Raw genomic sequence first — 13,476 nt, 5'->3', positions numbered from 1 at the left:
ATTTTCGTTTCTCTTCGAAAAAATGAGAGAGCATGATTGCCAACGTTACTCTTTCCTCTGTGACAAGACGAAACCAAACTAACATCTTCAGGTAGCAACAGTAGAATTTAAAATTCTCATTCTTTCATCGATGTATAGAAAATATGTAACGCTTGGCTATAAACAGAGACTAAAATATGGCAAATCGAAGTAATTGCATCTCAGAACTTCTTTGGAAACCAAAACTACTACAAATTCTAGCACCAACAGTTAAAACTTATTTTTAAACCTTTTTCTGTCGTTTTGAATTCTCACAGCTTTGGTTGAATATCGACACTGCACACTATGGGATTTTCACTGAAAACTATAAATGACTGAAAGGGCAAATGAAAGAAAAAACACAATTTTGAAACTACTGTCCCGCTTATGTCATTGACTGGACATGGATTTCGTTCTCAGCGTTTGCAAGCGAAGCTGAGAGTGACAGAAATTTCTTGTCAATAATTCTGTCACTATGCCGAAGGTGTTATTTTCTATCATCCATATAACGACTGATGAAAATTTATTATTCACATATGGCGAACTACACATTTTACCCCATATCTCTTGTCTGACCCTTTTCCCAGAAGAACCACTGCAGTGAGTAGTAGCCAGGCATAGTAGCAATGATTCTATCACTATGCCTAGAGTGTTATTTTTGATCATCCATATAACGACTGATGAAAATTTATTATTCACATATGGCGAACTACACATTTTACCCCATATCTTTTGTCTGACCCTTTTCCCAGAAGAACCACTGCAGTGAGTAGTAGCCAGGCATAGTAGCAATAATTCTATCACTATGCCTAGAGTGTTATTTTTGATCATCCATATAACGACTGATGAAAATTTATTATTCACATATGGCGATCAACACATTTTACCCCATATCTTTTGTCTGACCCTTTTCCCAGAAGAACCACTGCAGTGAGTAGTAGCCAGGCATAGTAGCAATAATTCTATCACTATGCCTAGAGTGTTATTTTTGATCATCCATATAACGACTGATGAAAATTTATTATTCACATATGGCGATCAACACATTTTACCCCATATCTTTTGTCTGACCCTTTTCCCAGAAGAACCACTGCAGTGAGTAGTAGCCAGGCATAGTAGCAATAATTCTATCACTATGCCTAGAGTGTTATTTTTGATCATCCATATAACGACTGATGAAAATTTATTATTCACATATGGCGAACTACACATTTTACCCCATATCTCTTGTCTGACCCTTTTCCCAGAAGAACCACTGCAGTGAGTAGTAGCCAGGCATAGTAGCAATGATTCTATCACTATGCCTAGAGTGTTATTTTTGATCATCCATATAACGACTGATGAAAATTTATTATTCACATATGGCGAACTACACATTTTACCCCATATCTCTTGTCTGACCCTTTTCCCAGAAGAACCACTGCAGTGAGTAGTAGCCAGGCATAGTAGCAATGATTCTATCACTATGCCTAGAGTGTTATTTTTGATCATCCATATAACGACTGATGAATATTTATTGTTCATATATGGCGAACTACACATTTTACCCCATATCTCTTGTCTGACCCTTTTCCCAGAAGAACCACTGCAGTGAGTAGTAGCCAGGAATAGTAGCAATGATTCTATCACTATGCCTAGAGTGTTATTTTTGATCATTCATATAACGACTGATGAAAATTTATTATTCACATATGGCGATCAACACATTTTACCCCATATCTTTTGTCTGACCCTTTTCCCAGAAGAACCACTGCAGTGAGTAGTAGCCAGGCATAGTAGCAATAATTCTATCACTATGCCTAGAGTGTTATTTTTGATCATCCATATTACGACTGATGAAAATTTATTATTCACATATGGCGAACTACACATTTTACCCCATATCTCTTGTCTGACCCTTTTCCCAGAAGAACCACTGCAGTGAATAGTAGCCAGGCATAGTAGCAATGATTCTATCACTATGCCGAAGGTGTTATTTTTGATCATCCATATAACGACTGATGAAAATTTATTATTCACATATGGCGAACTACACATTTTACCCCATATCTCTTGTCTGACCCTTTTCCCAGAAGAACCACTGCAGTGAGTAGTAGCCAGGCATAGTAGCAATGATTCTGTCACTATGCCTAGAGTGTTATTTTTGATCATCCATATAACGACTGATGAATATTTATTGTTCATATATGGCGAACTACACATTTTACCCCATATCTCTTGTTTGACCCTTTTCCCAGAAGAACCACTGCAGTGAGTAGTAGCCAGGCATAGTAGCAATGATTCTATCACTATGCCCAAGGTGTTATTTTTGATCATTCATATAACCACTGATGAAAATTAATTATTCACATATGGTGAACTACATACTTTACCGTTTAACTACACAATACGTGCCGTGACATCCACAAGAGTATTCGGATTGAAAAATTCTACTAATTATATTAATAAAAAGTTTATTTAAAATTCGATATTTTCCTCTTATATATTTTAGTCCCTGGATTTTGGTTCCTTACTTGACGCTGTTGGTTGATTTTTTGAGACATAGGTGGCGCCTTAAGCACTAAAAATCAGGAACTAAAAAAAAAATTTTGGTTCCTGGATTTTGGTTCCTGGCTTGACGCCGGTTTATTGAGGATACGTTTTCTTCAGCAACACTGTATGTAACATGTATATATATCGTGTGTAGTAGTGCTCGTAGTCCGCAATGTTTACATTTTTTGTATTTCCCTTTTGTTACTGGATGTACACACACCACTGTATGGAAAAGGTTGCTGTCAAATGTTTTTGAGTCATCCATATTGGCGAAGTTTTAGCTACGGAAGTGATGAACAAGTTTTGCTAAATAGTAGTTTTCTTTATTACGCAGCATTTACCGAATAAGAAATTGTTATTCCAGTGTTTTCTTTTGCTCTGTTTCTTGTATCTGAAATGCATTAAGCGATAGATATTTATATAAACCCCAATGGTTTGAAAAGACAGAGTGTACGTTCTCGCAGTTCCATTCTTCACAGTGGCTGAAAATCCTGATCCAAGTTAAATACATCCAGTATTTATACGGAAACTACTGTGTTGCAATAATCAGTGCACATTGATAAAATTGAAGGAAACGAAGTAAATGTGAGTAGATCTCTGAGATTATAAATTATCATAGTGGCATATATTTAAGGGCTCTTAACTAAAGTGCCAAACAAGTCTAGTTCAAAATAAAAATCTCGTTCAAATATTTATTTATTCCATACATATCTTCAAAGATACGTAATTTGAAAAAATCTATTGTGTTGCATGCACACAATGGTATTTACCAATCACGGGGTTATGTTTATGCAGACATATATCTTTCTAATATAAACTAATTAATTCATATGAACTACATTAAAGGTTCAGAGAAATGTTCTATACTGCCAAAGTACAAATAAATTTATCAATTGACCAAACCGGAAAAACCAAAGTTAATTTTACTGTATTCATTTTAATTAACATAGTAACAGTATTGAAAGTATTAAATGGAATGAAAAATTATAAATATTGTAAAACGGTCGATGGACAGTTTGCTTTTGATCTATTGCAATGTTGTGCTGTATTCGGAACTTGTTCGAGATAATTATTCTTCGACGTCTTGAATCTTGGATCGAGACGGTCTGTTATCAAATGCTCAATTTGTTTTCCGTAAAAATAAAGAGACGAATGATTTTCTTCTATTGTCCTGATGTACCGAGTTCCTTCCGAAAAAAAAGTCAATTCAAATCGTTGATCATATACGAGTGTTGACGGGGTACACGTCATTACTACTTAATTACCTACAACAATCAACTGGCTATATGTCAGAAAGCTGTTCACCACACTAAGTCTAGCGAAAAACTGGAAAAGAAATCTACTCCTGAAAACAGCTTTACTTCTACATCAGACTCATCTACATCGGTAGTGATCCCGCAGCGTCATAAAATTAGAAGATGTATAATCAGGGTTTTTTTGTTGAATTTTGGAATTTTGAAAGAGACTCAAGATAAGATTGGAAAATTTCGTTACTTTTCTAAGTCGTCGCTTATTTGACTGTTTGAAAAAATCACCTTGTGGTTCAGGAACCAGATGTCCGATTCGGATGACATTCAGGATTTCCGTATAGAACCATAAGACCTTTCATTATAGTTTAATTCTCCTCATCAATACTGCCCATACCATCGTACCGTAGCAGTTACAATTAGAGAATAATTGTAAGAAAATTCATGAGCAAAATTTGATTAAAATTTAAAAGCTGCTTTAAAATCTATCGCGTATATTGTAAACAGAAGTTACAATTTTATAACAATAAAACCTAAATAAAAGTACAATGATTTTTTACTAAAATATTGTTTTTTACCAATGAAACAAGAAATGACTTCAGTATTTTTTTCATAAAACATTGTGGAGGGGGTATACAAAATTGTGCACTAGCGTGCCCCTTAGAGAGAAGTGACAAAAAAGCCCTGTGTATAATTATACATTCGCACTGTTAATTTGAACCGGAGTTGTAGATGTTTAAAGCCTAATCACTTTTTAATGCTGATCGTGTTCAAATTTCTTCTTTGTCATTTAAATTCGCAAGCCTCTTAACAAAATCGCACACCGAGTAGTTCGAGACGGTAATTACGTGCATGTATGTCACATTTGATAATGTGTTACACATTTCTATATAAATTCCGGGATTTTCAATTTTTTTAAATTATCTATAAAAATATGAAGTCTTCGTTGGTTCTAGAGAGCCTACATTCTATCAGATAATAATGTTAATAAACCGATATCATTCACCTCATTAAGAAAATGTTATGAATTCCTATACTATCGCGGATTGGATTTGACTGATGGCCTTGCAAATAGTAATTAGGTGGTTTTTAGGGGTGTACGAATTTTGTTTGGCATAACTTTTGTTTGGCATAAATCTGTTTAGCATAATGTCGTTTGGCATAAAATAAAAAGACATACTGTTTCATTTGGCATAATTGTTGTTCGGCATAATTTCAATTATGCACATTTTCTTTATATTCGCTTTGTTCTGGAAGTACTTTAGAAGGTTGAAATTGGACGACTCGGACTAATACCGCTAATTTTTTTTATATTTATATATTTTTTTTTATAATTTTTTTTTATTTTTATTTTATCCCTTTATGGGCTGCTCTGGCCGAGGGGGGTGGTAACAACGATCCGCACTTTCCATACCGGACGAACTAGGATATGGTGCCCAAATGAACACTAGTAACAAAGGAGGAAATCCTCCAGCATGGAACACAAGCGACAGATTCTTTTACGGCTATCAATTGGCAACGAAAGATACGAATATCTTCTTGTGATATTCTCCTTTCTGCAGATATCCACTTATATTCTGTACACTCGTTCGCGGCCTTTGACTCAACACATACCACCGTCATTCCGCACTCTCACCAACTGTCACACGCTAACCCAATCATACTCAATGTGGATATCACATAATTCAGGATACCACATCCTCCCCATCAACAACAGTATTAATAAATATCAGTTATTAACAATTGTAATTACCGAGATATATTAGTAGGCTACCTACAGAGACCTAAGCGTGGTTTTTATTGAGGCTAACCGCGGTTATCTGTCTTATAAGCTGTCAATGCCAGTCTTCAACATCAGCCTCCATTTATACTTCAATCCTTCAACCCCTTCCTGCTTTACCAGAAAAAAAAACAATTCAAAAATTTCTGCAGAAAACTTGACACTTCAGAACCTAAATTATATTCATTCTTGTGTACGCTCTCTATAATAAATTGCAAACTCTTCACATGAAAAAAAAATCTGCGATTTGTGGCACAAAATATTTGTAGCATATTGGATTCCAGAATCTGTGGTTGTCCATTATATATATTGTAATTTTCACGGTCGGTTAGAAAAGATTGCGATGCGATAAGATAGCGACAAAATGCCGCAAAGATAGCGAAACTGTCATTCACATCGATTCAATCCCTTCGAGACCACGAGCCAGAAAAAAATATTTTTTAAATTGACCGTTACAATGACAAATTTCTATTATCAGAATAATTATTAAGTAAACTTCAACCATAATGAATTCATTTTGATAATGCGTATGTGATCTGCCATCGGCTACAATTTGCACGGGTTTTTTAAAGCGTGTGCTATTTATTTGACATAATGGCTATTTTGTGCTTTGTATGTTTCCTTTTCATTCATATTTTGCATTGATCGACGCTTCGGTCTTCAAAACCTCGTGCTTTATTCGAAACATTGTCGATTTTAACTGTATATATAAACTAATACAAAGAATTATAAATCGTCCACTCTAAAAATTTGGTCGTCTTTGACAGATATACATTTGTTAATGCTTTCAATGAACAATGAAATAACACTTGTCACTAAGGAATTTTATCAGTTGAAAAAGCATTTAACATTGACCATGAGCTTAACTCGGTGCAATGTGCTTCGTGTTGGCCATGGGCCTAACCCGACGCGACAATCTGTTTTTTTGTGTTTACTATTCAACATTGACCATGAGCTTTACTCGGTGCAATCCCGAGGCATCTCTTATCGTTTTTTCTGATTATTTTTAATTTTATTTGCCATGAGCTGAACTTGGCTCATCAATTGCGCACTTCTGGCAACACTTGGGAAAAAAAGCTTACCACGGTTCTTTCTTTTTTCAGGCTTTCTCGTCGTTTGTAAATCATCTTAATCATACTTACGATGAAAATGAATTCAAGATTCTCCAGTTCAGTTTATCATGGCAGGATCGCCAATGTGATATTCATATTCTGCAGATATCCACTTATATTCTGTACACTCGTTCGCGGCCTTTGACTCAACACATACCACCGTCATTCCGCACTCTCACCAACTGTCACACGCTAACCCAATCATACTCAATGTGGATATCACATAATTCAGGATACCACACTTCTATTGCAAGTTCGCCAGAGAATTTGTCACTTGGGCAGGAAGTGTGTGCTTCACCCTGTAACCAGTCAATCATTGATTCGTGCGTTTGTATAGTATTGGTATTTTGTCATCCTATCAACTGCCTCGTGTCTTAAATGTCCTCGTCGATTAAACTTTGCAAAATTTCGCATTGTATCCGCTTCGGTCTTGGCCCTGCTTTCCTATATAGTCTTTTATGCCTGAAGCGGTAATTACGATTATTACATTAAAGTTCCTAAATCAATGTAGATATGTTTGGTCTACTAACACTATCCAATCTAATCTATTCTGATTGTTTCTATCTTTGTCGATGTTACGTTACGTTTCTTTTTGCCCCATTGCATTGCTTTTTACTATACCGGAGAAACCTGTTAATATCACAAGCTAATAGATTATCAAGAATAAAGGAATAATAATCATAATAGAAAATAATAATAATAATAATAAAAGTGATAGTAAAAATCGTAGTACATTTTACTTACCAAAAGTTAGGAAATTACATAGAATACCTATTTTTCTTCATTTTCTTGAGAACATTCTAGGGTCTTCATCTTGGTCTTAAATCTCCGATGATAATCCTTTATTTCAACAGGCTCGTTTTTTGTCAAGAAAATAAAATAAAATAGAATAAAATAAAATAAAATCAGGTCAAGAAAATAAAATAAAATAAAAACAATGAAAGGATTGCTTAAAATTCGGTGAACTTTTTAATTCTTTATTTAACGATATATGCACTAAGGCACACTGCACTAGCTTTTATTTATTCTGTCACAGTTTTTATTATTGACTTTCTCTTTTCCAATCATTTTGACTGCTTTTGGGTAATTTAGGTATATACTAAGTTTTGGGACTTCTAGTGTTGAGCACGCATCCAGGAAACAAGAACTACATGTATTTCGTGAAGAAATACTAGGTGTGATTGTATGAAATGGTCCACGTGAACCGTTCTCTTCCAGAATCACACATCTCACACTCTCAGTTTTTGTATTTAGTATTCAATCTAGAGAAGTAAAAGGAACTAGACCTCAACCAACTATTAACACTTGGGTTTTTTCGGGGAGTTCAACGGAAAAGTACAACTGTATGCTTCAACTTTCAGATCACAAAACGACTATATTTTCCGATTTCACTTTTACTCTAAATCTTCTCTGTCTCTTGCTTCACCTTCTCTATCTCTTTTTCCTGTCTAATTTTTCAATTGACAGTCAAGAAATCTACAGTGGTACACTGTAAATATCGAATATACAATATCAGTTAGAAGGTGACATCTGTGTCCAAGTTGGAGAAATCTAAGTACATTCAAACCTTTCCCGATTTGAGAGTGTATTTACATCCGATCAATCAGCCTCGCTGTCATTGCAACTTGTAAACATTACCGATACCGATTGGAAAGGTTTGAAAGTTCCTAAACAATTCATAAGATATCAATTTACTCCTATTCCTGATAACAATAGTCCTCCTTTTTGAATTAAATTCACCAGTTCAGGACGACTATTATATATTCATCCCAACTAGATCAAGGTAATTCAAATTTGTGACCAATTCCAGGCATAAGAATGCTCGAAACCACCTAATGACCTATTGTCAATTTCAAGCAGTATTAGTCCTGTCTACTCCGAAATCGATCCAGATAACATAATAATTTTCATATTTTTACTTTTATAAGCGAACGATCGATCGATCTCGGTATGGTCCGACTTTGTCAATACGAAGTATAAATTGACTCCCGCCCCCATCCGCCAAAGGGGTGTACGCGCCCTGTAGCTCATCATCCAAAGCCTAGGGAATTTTTTTTCTATTTATATTCGTTTTCAAATTCTTAAAAACCAAGTTTTCGATTGATATTGGAAACTTAAGTGACATTATGGTACCGTAATAAAAGAAAGATAGGCTCTCATTTGCAGTTAGGACCTTTTGTAGTGAGACGATCGAATTATTCACATACCATAATCAATCCCTGGTATTTTAATTTTTATTATATCCAATGATTCGTTTTTCTATCGGTCGAGATAGAGATCCTGCATCAATATTTTTTGTAAAGAAAACGTGTTATGTAATGTTTTGCAATATTCAAAATATTTATTCATTATCAATACATACCCTTGAATTGTTGAAAAGCCCCTAAGAATTGGAAGAAGCAGATAAAATATTACTTATAAAATTCGTATAAACTTTATCCATGGGAGAAAAAAATGCTCTGGTTTATAAAAAATAAAACTAGTACGGTTCATTTGAACAATAAATTTAGTTGTATCATCACACAAATAAGATCATTGATAAATTGAATCAATTTTTTGTCTTTGTATAAAGGTATAGCAGTATTCAATCAATATAGACATTGCGGATAACACCAACTCAACTTTTGTTGACATGTAATTGTTGTATCCCTAGCCGGGGAACTAAACGTTGGAAAAAGGTGAGAGCCTTCGGAGAAAGTGATCACCAAGGTAGTTCAGCAGAATGAATCCTTATAGAGGATTTAAACTATTTAAAAAATGGTATTTCGGGGCGATTATAAAAAACACTTTTAACTATGCCAATACTCAGAACTAAACTGACCAACTCCTCTTCGCCAAGTTGCCAGTTATTTTATTTACTTCACAAATATGTTGTACTCTTAATCTATAATGTGCAATATAAAGTATTCGATGGCACTGTACATAACAGTCCTTCCCACTTGAGAAGGAAATATCCAAATTCAAAAAAAATATCAATTGAAATAAATTCAACCGTATTTACTTAATTCGAAAGAAAATATTTGCTTTACATTTAATAACTATACAAAATCTTCGAAACGTTTTGCTTTTCTATTCCGTTTTGATCTACGTGGACACTCGAAAGCCGTATTATCGGCTTTTCTTTTCCTTAGCGTTCTCCTTTCCATGCTTTCTTCCGGGAAACCCCGAAAATCTTCTTGGTCGCTCGATAAACAGTTATCTGCGGAATTGCCCAATACAGACACCTCAATTCTATTAGGGTTCATGCTTTCATCGTACGTTTGTGTTGTTCCTAGATCCCTCTCAGCTGGTGTCGAATTCATGTAAGTGTTTTTCTCCTGTTGATTGCTGACATTGATCAGTACATTCGGGCGAACCATTGAGTTCGAGTATTTATTGGTCCTCAGCTGAGTGCGATGTGCGAGGACGGGAACGCTTCCAATTTGAATCTGGAATGTATTTAAAGAAAATCTCTTTAGAAAAATTGCCTTAATCCATCTAGCATGAATATGGGTATTATGGTTTTTATACCATAACTCATCCCCTTTATTCAGGTTGTCCAAAACCGTTCCAGAATCTACCGGAAGTGGTTTTGGAAATACATCATGTAGAGGAGTTTGAGAGGTTAATTTAATATTTTGTTGTTTATTTCTAGGGTTAATCAAATCAATCAACAGTTTAGGTTTATATGAGAACACTTTTTCGGATGGAAATTTACCATCCGTAGTCATACAATTTCTATAATTAATTAAAAATAAATTAATTTGATCCTCCATATGTAAATTCACAATTTCCGAATCAAGTAAAAATTTTTTTAATACCTCCTTAGTCGTTTTAACGAGTCTCTCTGCCTGGACATTACTGGCCGGATTGTATGGAGGACTTTCAAAAACTTTTATTCCTTGTTTTTCCAAAAAATTAGTAAAAGAAAAGGAATTGAAAGGAGGACCACCGTCAGAAACTAAAACTTCAGGTAAACCAAATCTGACAATGAAACTTACTAAACATCTTAGAACTTTGTTACAATCCGTACCATTTTTCATCCATTCTATTTCTACCCATTTAGAAAAGCTGTCCACCATAAGCAAAAAGGTGTGACGCTCAAGGTGAAAAAAGTCTATGTGAACTCTACTAAAGGGTCTAGTAGTTTCCATCCATTTAGAGGTAATTTTTCTGTTGGGTATAATCATCATACTATTACAAATACTACAGTTAGCAACAAATTTTTCTATGTCATTGTTTATCCCATACCAATAAACAAAACGTCTTGCAAATTGTTTTATTTTTACAACCCCGCCATGGTTGGCATGTAAAAGTTTGAGAATCCCACCTTGTAAAGATTGCGGTATTATTACTCTGTCTTGGAATAGTAAGCACTCGTCTACAATTTCCAAATCGTGCTGGTTAGAAAAAACGTTGACAAAGTGTTTGTCAATTTTGTTTGGCCAACCTTTTCGTATAAATTTCATAATTTGCTGTAAAAAATTATCCTGTTTTGTTTCTTTAGCCAAAAGCTTGAAATCCATTGGGAAATCATTGCTAAAATTTAAACTATGTATTACATCGTACTCTTTGGCAACAGTATCACTTAATGGGAATCTGGAACAGAAATCCGCATTTCCCATTTTAGATGATTGTCTATAAACTATATCAAAATCATATATAGATAGTTCTAAAATGTATCTTTGAATTCTCGTAACGTAAATAGAATGTTTTCCAGATTTGCCAAATATAGCAACTAAAGGTTTATGGTCTGTGTAAACTAAAATTTTTTTTCCCATACAAGTATTTGTGAAATTTTTTTATGGTGCAGACCAGCGCCAGAGCTTCCAGATGAAGAATAGGGTATTTCTTTTGAGCTTCATTTAAAGAGAAAGAAGTAAAACTGATTGGTTTCTCAGTTTCGTTTACTATATGAGAAATTACTCCTCCTAAACCATACCCCGAAGCGTCCGACGATACTATTGAAGGTTTCTTAGGATCAAAAAATTCAAGAAATTTACTTGAAACCAACGATTCTTTACTTTTCTGAAAAGCTTGTTCACAATCCTTGTCCCATATGTACTTCACATCTTTCTTTAATAATTTGTATAAATGAACCAATTTAGAGGAAAGATTAGGTATAAATTTATGATAATAATTTATCAAACCGAGAAATGATTTTAATTCTGTTACATTTGATGGTTTTTTTGCATCATGAATGGTTTGAATTTTGTTTTGACATGGTGCCAAACCTTTTTCGCTTATCAAATGACCTAAATATTCCAATTCGGTAACAAAAAAATTGCATTTTTCAAAATTAACTTTAATGTTTGCTTTCGAAAGCCTCTCCAGAACCACAAACAATCTTTTCCTGCACTCCTCTATATCTTTGCCCGCAATAAGAACATCATCGAGGTAACAACTAACAAACGGTAAATTCTTCAATACCTGATCCATCACCTGCTGAAAGATGGACGCACTTGATGACGCCCCTTGCGGCAACCTGTTGTAGGTATATAAACCTTTTATAGTATTAATAACCATAAATTTCCTTGAACGACTGGATAACGAGAGCTGAGTATATGCTCCCTCCAGGCCTAGAGTGCAGAAGACTTTACAACCAGAAAGATTTGCAAAAAGGTCTTGCACCAAAGGTAAAGGGTAAGTGTTTTGTATCAGCAGTTTATTTATTGACACCTTACAGTCAATAACTAATCGTATATTCTTATTTTTCTTAATTACTGCCACCACTGGAGAAGCCCACTCGCTAGTTTTAATGGGGGTAATAACTTTCTCCTTTTTTAACTTCTCCAAATAGTCTAAAACTTTTTCTCTTAATCTATATGGTACATCGTACGCTTTCCTAAAAATTGGTGTGTCCGTTTTAATAATAAGTTCAGCCTCGTATCCTTTTATTGGCATTGAGAAATTTTTTTTAAAAGTGTTTAGGAACTTTTGTTTAATTTCTTGAATAAAATCGTTTTTATGTACAATATTGTTTACTGAAACAGTTCCAGCAAAAAACTTTCTCCAGTTAGGAATTAAAACATCTAACCACGTTCTACCAAACAGCGAATAGAAATTGTTTTCGGAATTTATCACTAAAAGTTTTAAATTCACGATTTTTTCTTTGTATTCCACTATAACCTCTGTCTCCTCTAATATTTGCAGTTGTGATCCATTCACCACAATAAGTTTCGTCAAAGTTTTTGATAAAGGTTTAGAAAATTTTGAAAAATAATAGTTTTTATTCATTACTGTTACAGAAGCACCACAGTCGACTTCCATTTGCGTTTGTATCCCTTCAATTTTCACATTTATAAAACAAGGACTATTAACTTTATTCAAAAAGGAAACATGCATACAAGACAATTCACCTGTATCCGAATCTCCATCTACATCGTCATCCGAGTCCCTGGTATTCATGCGCCCGAGCAGATCACATATGCTCTCCTTACTGCTACCCGGAATGTCCATTCTATTCACTGAATATTTGTGCTGGTTCTTTTTCTTATAACATTTTCTCGCCACATGTCCTCTCAGTCCGCAAAAATCACATATACGCTGGTCCCACTTCGGCAGTTCACTTCTGTACCCCGCTGGTCTAAAATCTAAATTTCTAGCATCGTCAAATCGGACTCGTTTATTATAGTTCGAATCAAAATGTTTGTATCCTAGTCGGGTTTTTATTGGAATACGGTTTCGTTCTTCGAAACGACGTTGTTTAGATTCATGCAAATCTTTAAATCTTTGTAAAATTTGACCTCTTCCCATTCCCGGGAGAGATTTCAATGCAAAAATTTCATCCTCTTTTTCAAAAAATGGT

The 13,476-nt window shown here is 34.6% G+C and overlaps 2 protein-coding genes across 2 annotated transcripts in view; one reads left to right on the top strand and one right to left on the bottom strand.

Annotated features, from left to right (window-relative positions):
* The first annotated feature begins 2,792 nt into the window (after nt 1-2,792).
* LOC131430962 (ras-related protein Rab-14) overlaps nt 2,793-13,476 on the top strand; it is a 31,828-nt gene continuing 21,144 nt past the window's right edge. Inside the window, exon 1 of the mRNA XM_058596289.1 lies at nt 2,793-3,135. The gene's annotated coding sequence lies outside the window, so the exon portion shown is untranslated. The remainder of the gene's footprint in view (nt 3,136-13,476) is intronic.
* On the bottom strand, nt 9,520-13,363 carry LOC131430964 (uncharacterized). The gene is made up of 2 exons (XM_058596290.1): nt 13,028-13,363; nt 9,520-10,117 (listed from the first exon to the last, which is right to left on the bottom strand). Exons 1-2 carry the CDS (start codon nt 13,043-13,045, stop codon nt 9,728-9,730), a joined length of 408 nt encoding a protein of 135 aa, XP_058452273.1. The 5' UTR covers nt 13,046-13,363; the 3' UTR covers nt 9,520-9,727.

This window comes from Malaya genurostris, chromosome 2 (assembly GCF_030247185.1).
Source record: "Malaya genurostris strain Urasoe2022 chromosome 2, Malgen_1.1, whole genome shotgun sequence".
In the NCBI taxonomy this organism is placed as follows: domain Eukaryota; kingdom Metazoa; phylum Arthropoda; class Insecta; order Diptera; family Culicidae; genus Malaya; species Malaya genurostris.
This window is presented reverse-complemented; position numbering and strand designations above follow the sequence as displayed.